General features: G+C 35.8%; 1 protein-coding gene across 1 annotated transcript; it reads right to left on the bottom strand.

Moving 5' to 3' along the window:
- Window positions 1–211: 211 nt before the first annotated feature.
- Window positions 212–5,807, bottom strand: LOC128551781 (semaphorin-5B-like). The gene is made up of 3 exons (XM_053532695.1): window positions 4,242–5,807; window positions 2,424–2,591; window positions 212–1,886 (listed from the first exon to the last, which is right to left on the bottom strand). Exons 1-3 carry the CDS (start codon window positions 4,447–4,449, stop codon window positions 1,483–1,485), a joined length of 780 nt encoding a protein of 259 aa, XP_053388670.1. The 5' UTR covers window positions 4,450–5,807; the 3' UTR covers window positions 212–1,482.
- Window positions 5,808–8,586: the final 2,779 nt, after the last annotated feature.

Here is an 8,586-nt window from a genome sequence, read left to right as displayed (position 1 = left end):
CATATATTGTCATTTTTAAATGTTTCAAAATCCGCTATGGATATAATACGAACAAGATCTTACAGAAACAAAAAACAAGTGCAAATTATAACTTATTATGTCAAGCGGTACATAGTATTCACTCAAAATACTTTTATATAAAATTTTCATTAAACAGTAATATTATATGAACAGAAAATGCAAATACTTATAGCTATACCCCTATATTCACCATGCGCATTCCCTTTTATACAGAACAGACAAGAGACAAATTCACATACTTGTTTGGTCTCACTTAATTTTATATATTGAAAAACACTCCATAGCCCATGAATTGAATAATATTTCGGAACAGTGAAATAAAAGGCGCATTTCTTATTTTATATGGAAAAATTATATGGAATATATATCTTTCATCATTTAGAAAGTAAAAAAGAACATATAAAATTTAAAATGAAACCCACGTGAAAATATCACTAAAATGAACTTAAGCATTTGCTCGCGGACAGGACCGCTGGATTGTGTAAACATTTCACATAGCTTTTAAAATTTTGTGATCCTATTAGAAAGCTGAAGTAAATTCATAGAATAAACATGGCACTTCATTTATGCTAAAGTTATAAAAAGTGTCAAGGTTCTTGGGTAGTCGGTAAAAGTCTACACCGTGAATGGATGGAACAAACTTTTTCCATTCGAGCCCATGGCAGGAGTCATATTTACCTTCGCAGTATCCAGTCTAGGCCGATACTGCTGGACACAGTACTAATTTAAGTAAATCACCCAGCACTGGACACTAGTCGGGATATCAGCCGCGACCGGGAATCGAACCCAGCCCACAGACGTTAAAGTCTAGCCTATTAACCACTGCGCCACTGATCCCTGACCGTTTCAACGGTGTCCCACTGTATTCCTAAGTATAATTGTCTTGTTTTTTTAGTTTGTTAAACATACAAACTTAGCTGTGGGGTTATTTTACACAAGGATGCGAAATATATCTGGAATGATTTTCTTTGATGGCAACTTTTTAGCTAATGAAAAATTAAAAGTTGTAAAACAGGTTTTATTCACCTTGCATGCACATTTTATTTAACTTTTGATAGAATATAAGTGAATGTGCAACTGTGTAAAGTTTCATGAAAACATACAGTGCAGGAGTTTTCTATACGCGAGTTCACACCAAGCCCCATAGACTAACATTTTGAAATCTTGCTTTTATTAAACAATCAAGCCGTTAAAGAATTTAAAAAACCCCTAACTTTTCATGTTTTTTTAAACCTTTCTTCCTGTTACTTCTTAAAACAGAATAGCTGTCAATTATTATGATTTCCCCAACTTTCTGTGTAGTAGATGATACTTCTCCAACATTTGCCACCATAAAATATGGCTTACGTCTCATTATCATCTTTAACTGTTATCAAAATGATTTATTTAATAGTTTTTTTTTCTACTTTATATTTCTGATTTTTGTATGATTTCGTTTATTTAATAATTAATAAACTGACTTTATTGATCTGGGGTTATCAAGAAACCAGTGAAGTAAGAATCAGTTACACTATAAAAATAGTTAGGAACGCCATAAACATCTACGACATCATTCCGGTTCAGATGGAAGGTACCAGCACCAGTCAACATGTATACTTCATTGTAGTCATCGCCTTTTGTGCGTAAGTACAGCAGAAGCTTATTGCTACCATTGATTCTTATATGTGCAGATACAGAGTTAATAACTTGATACTGCTTTAACAAAGTCACAACAAAATGGTACACACCAGGAACATTACATGTAAATTTTCCTGTGGTGGTGTCATACGCGTTTCCATTGTTGATGTAGGTGTTCCGGAACAGGAGGATAGTGTTGCTTGAAGAATTTTGGTATAAATTGTACGCTGTGAATGCCACATTGTGTTCTGTTGAGCAACATGGTAAATAAATAAAATTAAATTCAACATATTATTGTTTAGATATCTAATAAATCAAGCTCCGTATTGGTACTTATGATTTAAGACATCTATCGTTACCCCTCGTACGTTTCTTCAAGACCAATGATGTGCAACTTGATTCAGATGAGGGTATATGGGTATTTAATGGGTTTAAACTTCATTATGGTGTTATGTCACTGACCGTTTAAAGGCGGTGCCCCACTGTGTTCCTTGATGTAATTGTTATTTGTGTTTATTTGTTAAACATAACACGCGTTCTGTGGGGTTTTGTTTTCAGAAACTGCGTTCTTGGAAAATGACTATTCCTAATAAATCCAAACCCTCGTTACTTGTATTTGTTGTTTTATCTGTCTCTAGCTATCAGTTATTTTACACAACTACCATCATCCTGTATAAAAGTATAAGTTAAAAGATAAAGTTTAATTTTAGTTATTATTTCTTCATCTGTTTAATGTAAATTGTAATTTCATTATTACTTGATCTACATGTACACATCATACTAACCAGGACATGCTGTTCTGTTACATGTGCTGACTTCAGTATAATCCCCTACACAGGATCGGCCTATCAATGAAGGACTTGGATTGGTACATGACCTTGACCGTGTACGTACTCCGCCACCGCAACTCTCAGTGCATGATCCCCAGTTTTCCCACAGTGACCATCCGCCGTCTAGCAAAATACAAATGGCAATTGCAGATCAAAATATTTTTACATACAAAGGACATTTTGTGTCAAATGTGTTTTACGCTAAGCATTATATACGTCGGTTTCAGCTTGTACGCGAGACATAATCGTGCAAAGTACTACCTTTTAATGCTCAGCTAAATAAATTCAAGGTCAGCAATTAAACAGTTTTGCTAACAAAAAACAAAACAAAGTTAAAAAACACACACACACATCCAACTTGGAAGTTGTCCGCTGACCAGTAAAATGATATCAGTTGAAAAGCGTTTTTATTCACAACAAAAATACAATCTGATCAGCTCGGCCTTTATGCCTAACTAACCTAATGGAGCCAGCGTAGAAACCATCTGATCGCGTAATGGCGGACAGGTTTTTGAGCACTAGTTTTGTCACTTGTCATGGCCACAGAGATCTAAATTAAAGCTAGTTTTTGTTTAAATTCCATTGTGGATGTATTTTTGAAATTTTAGTGGAAAACTGGGAGAAACGGTTGTATTTGGTGAAGCGAAAACCAATTTTTGTATGAGTAGTACAACCAGGTTACATCAGTGTGATTTGGATGTGATTTTAAAGTTAAGCAAATATGACCAGAGAAATTTTTCTCTTCATTTTATGTCAGCTGATCTAATTGTTCTCTGAAATGGCTCTAGCTATGTTTTGCATAAATATCTGATTTCTTTAAATATCAGTTTTTATAGAATGTATATAGAATATATTTAGGCTGCTACGATACGGAAATACCCGATGTTTCACAATTGCGAGAAAGTAACGAGTGCGATATTTAGCAGTTCGTGCAGCGGTTGCCGCGGCCAAATGTATATTGCGGAGAATGCCGAAATACAGTGGCCAGAGGTTTCGTAATTATCTCGAAAGATATTTGCATCTATATGGATAAAACACTATTTCGCTATTCAAGGTTATATGTATAGATTGTTAATATACAATTTCTCATGTTATTTAGTTATCGCGAAAAGTGCCGAAAAGTTCGTTTTCATCAAAGATCTGAATTGAGCATTTTCCGTGAGATAAGCAGCACATAACTTCATCAATTTCGGTAAAATAAATTAATCATTACTTAAAGGACAATACATGTGAGAAACTTTTGAGCACTGCCAAATCTAACTTCAGAATATGAATTCAAAAATATCTATAAATGCTCCTGAAAATTTCTCAAATTACAGGTAAAATATCTAATTTTATTTTTCGGAATTTCAATTTTAGTTCTTTGTTATTTCAAACTGCGCTATAAACAGTTGCATTTGAACATTTTGGTTCACTATCTTTTTAATCCCAACCCCTCCATCAAATAAAGGTCATTCTAAATTCAAGATGGCCTTAAGTACCTTAACGACCGTTTATATAAAGCTTGATAATTAAGGCAGTGTTCTTTCGGTACACCGCGAAGATGCATTTTTTATTGGAAAAAATAGTAAAAATAACTAATTCTCGTGTGTTTCAATAACACATAATTTATCAGTAACTAAGTTTTAAAGCCTTCTTAAGAAATATAGTAATCTTGATATTTTCTAATTTATTTTTTTGCTGTACGGTCTAGGGGTCAGTCCCTTTAGATGGTATTATCGAAATTAAGGAAATAAAAGAATAAGACTGTATTGAATCAATACATATACTCACCAGCACATGCACCAGGCATACATATTCGGTCTTCTCTGGATTCCCCGAAACAGTGGTCACCAGAGAGACTAGGATAAGGGCTTGTACAAGACCTATCACGGTGTTGCATACCGAGGTCGCAAGACACTGTGCACGAACTCCATGACGACCAGGTACTCCAGCCACCATGAACTAGAAAACAAAATTTGACCGTCATTAACTTTGTCATAAGGAGGTAGTATACCTTAACATCAAACTCCCCGCAGCAATTACTTCCCTTTACGGTACATAAATCACTGCCATCACGAGTTGTTTAACCAGATTTGGTTATTTTTTAAGAATTGCATTATTCGCATCTAGATGGTTATATTCGCGCACATAATTGTTCAAGTAACAAATTGATGTGATTTTTGTCAAAAATATCTATTGGACAATTGACAAATGAAGCTGCCGGAATTGGTTTCTTTGGCGTCTACGCTATGTTGCAGTGTCATGTGACTTTCTCATTGTCACGTGGTATCTTGTGAATGCAGCGGTTATAATGAACGCAAGGGAAGGCAACCGCTGTGAGGAGCTTGCCTTAACATTTGTAGTTCTATGTGCGCATGCCCAACCGGAAGCTAACGTGATAATGTTTACGGCAAACTTGTTTTATCATTCTGGTATAAAATTACCGCAGAAACGCTTCAAAACATTGTTGTCTTAAAATGACGTCATCGACGTCATACCGTTAGGTGTCAGTTACCGCGCAAATTGTTTAGCTTTTATCTTGAAAGTACTATTTTCAAACAGCCACTATTTACCGAAAAATTTTATGAGTCTTTCGCTCCGAATAATGAACAAAATTTTGCGGCATTTAAGTAGTTGTATTGAAAAGTTAAGCGGAATGTTAGAAAATGGATGGGGTACTTGCAGGGGCAGAGATAAACGAACTTGAGATTGTAGCAGCTAAACATTAAATTACACAAGTACAATAAATTGCACGGTTCCACTTGAATTTACCCTGGTGACAAAGTATACTGCCTCCTTAATCTTATACATGTATATAAACTTTTACACAGTCTCTAACAAAAGCTATATGAAAATATGAGTTAGCCTCCCATGAAAACTTACCTATTTTACTTCTCATTCATTCACCTGTATGTATATTTTCATTCATTGAATAAATTAAATTATTCAAGACTATTACAATATAATAACCAAATATACTACTTTTCGCAAATTATAGAACCAAGCAAACTTTTTTTGTTGGATTTAACGTCTGCACCGACACATGATAGGTCATATGGCGACATTCCAGCTTTTTAATGGTGGAGGAAGACCCCAGGTGCCCCTCCGTGCATTATTTCATCACGAGCAGGCACCTGGGTAGAACCGCCGACCTTCCGTATGCAAGCTGGATGGCTTCCTCACATGAAGAATTCAACGCTCCAAGTGAGGCTCGAACCCAGATCGATGAGGGGCAAGTGATTTGAAGTCAGCGACCTTAACCACTCGGCCACGGAGGCCCCAAGCAAATAATTAGCATGCCTTTTGTCATATGGGTATGGATTAATCAAAGACAATTTCTTGTTGGGTATAACGTTACACTGACACAATTACAGTAGACATGCGACATCCCCGCTTGTAATGGTAGAGGAAGACCCCAGGTGCCCATCCGTGAATGATTTCAGACACGGGCAGGTACCTGGGTAGAACAACCGATCTTCCGTACTCAAAGACGAATGTCTGCGGCAAAACTTTTATAGTTTTAGGCAAATTTCTGTCTATAATAGTGACTGAAAATGTGAAAATTATATTCGAAATATATTGTAGAAATCAATTATTACGAATACAACACATTTAATAATTCTTTTTTAAACAGTGAGAGTGAACATTTTAATATTCTTTCCCTGTATATTTACTGACAAGAACTGCAGAATGTTAATCAAGGGAGAACTATATATCGAACTAAAGTTTTTCTGCAGTTTATGCAAGTTAAACTTTATATTACTTATAATACTTTTTGAACATTTTGAATAAAATGCAAATAATATATGTTCAATTTGCACATGATTGGGAATAGTTTATGTAAGGTACATGTTTCGGAACTGTCAGGCCCACTGGCACCAGAACAGTTGGAAAATATCACTGCACATGTTATACCCTACCATATGGTCGTGAAATAGGGAAACTACACAGTTCGGTAAATAGGCACTATGCATATTGAACGTGTGGTAATTTATCTTCCATCGTGCAGCAGTTACATCAAAACGTATTTCATGTTTCGAACACAATACAAAAGATCCTCTGTGTGTGTGTGTGTGTGTGTGTTCAGGTTTAACGCCTTTTTGCAACAATTTTATAGTTAGATAAATTACGGTTTCTACTTGCACCAGTGAGCGCAATGCCCACCTTTATAGTGCTGCCTCACTGGAATATCACGCTGTAGACACGTGACATGATACCCTACCTAGTCACATTATACTGACACCGGGCTGACCAGTTCTAGCACTATCTTCTTAATGCTGAGCGCTAAAAGAGGAAGGTATCGTTTTTTAATATTTGGTATGACACGACCGGGGATCGAACCCACGACCTCCCGCACTCGAAGCGGGCGCTCTACCACTAGGCTACCGATGCGGTTCTCCCTATTGAACTTCAGTTCTAGACAACAACACAAAGATGTGGAAACGTGTATGTCAATCGTCGTGAACGCTACAACGTTTTTAGTAACATGAATGTGCAATGTTAATTTTGAGACTAAATAAACTAAACAAATATGTAGCACTATTAGATTTCACATTTAGAACCACGGAAGTTTATCCAAGTTTTTCTGTAATGCTGACTAAAACATTAAACATGCGATGGTAAGAAATATTGAAACAATGTGACTGCCGTTCGATAAAAGACATATTACCACATGTTCAATATGCATAGGACCCATTTATCGATCTTCGCGTTTAAGATAAGAAATACACGATTGAAATGGGTTTGTATATATTTCTCGTCATGACCATGGGGTAGGGTATAACATGTACAGTGTTTTTTCTGTCTGGTTTGATGCCAGTGGACCTGATAATTTGTTAAAATGCCTCCCCGTTATAACCCTTCATCATTTAAAACGATTACAATCAATCAATGAAGGCTGTGGCTAAAAATAGACACCGATTCATACCGGATTCAAGCAGTTGGAACGAAAAGTATCTTAAATGTATATATATATATATATATACAGAACAGCAAAAGAAACTATCCAGGTGTATAACTGATTTATTTTTTTAATATAAATTTAAATTTATAAATTTGCCCTTTTTTTCCATAGTACATGATTACACTTGAAGAACATCATGTGTTAAATTTAAAACATCGATCAACCGTGAAGTCATCCGTTTTGCACGAAATTTTGGCTATATCTACTGCGCGTCAATTGCATTGTAACATCCCAATTGCGCGCTGGCGCTGAATTTGATTCAGTCGTGCCATGCAACAAAAAATATTTTGTAAACATTATGCTGTTTTTTTTTTTTTGGGTGAGTCAATCATCAATGTTTCCAATGACAAAAATTTCACAAGGAAAATCGTTAATTACACGCGCACGTGAATTTCGTGCAAAACGGCTTTTGTAGAAACCGTACCATAGCTCTTCGCATTCTTCGATTTTTCAAAAAAAATGGTTTTTACAAGAGCACCGGTTACGATTAAAAATGTAAACAACGGACTCTGTCTGCAAATTATTTGAATGAATGGATATCGTCGATCTTAGTCATAATATTGATTGACAGTGAATGCTAATCACTCCTTGTGTTGCAAAAAGGTATTTAGTTTGTAACTGTAATTTCCTATCACTTGATATCCTCTCGAAACTGGTAAAGTAATTGCTTATTTTTGGACAAAGCCCACTGTATTTGCCATTCGCCAGCTACTAAAAAGGCAAATATATAAGATATGTAAGTTATATTTCACCGGTACCACCAGTTAGTAAGTTCATACTCTAAAAAACACGTTAGAGAAATTTGGGCAGTTTTGACCGATTAAAATGTTGACAGCATTAGATTATAGTTTTGTCTTTACACGAAAATTGCCGTTAGGTAACAAAGCGAATACGCCGATAATCCGGAGTAGGCCGATTATGTGTTATTGTCACAAAACTGTTCCAGTTCACGTAATGTAATCGGTGCACTTAAACTGCCTAGCTATAGCTATTGCTGTTATACGGAAGTGGTAGAATGTCTGCCTCAGGTATGATAGGTCCAGGGTTCGAGTCCCAGTTACAGCTTAACAATTTTTATTCTGCTACAGCAGCTTTTTGCTGTTAAAGGACTGTTCCAGTTGTTCTATATTTTCAGCACACAGTTACATGGATCATTATTTAGAATTCCAGATC

Source organism: Mercenaria mercenaria, unplaced genomic scaffold (assembly GCF_021730395.1).
Source record: "Mercenaria mercenaria strain notata unplaced genomic scaffold, MADL_Memer_1 contig_1668, whole genome shotgun sequence".
NCBI lineage: Eukaryota > Metazoa > Mollusca > Bivalvia > Venerida > Veneridae > Mercenaria > Mercenaria mercenaria.
This window is presented reverse-complemented; position numbering and strand designations above follow the sequence as displayed.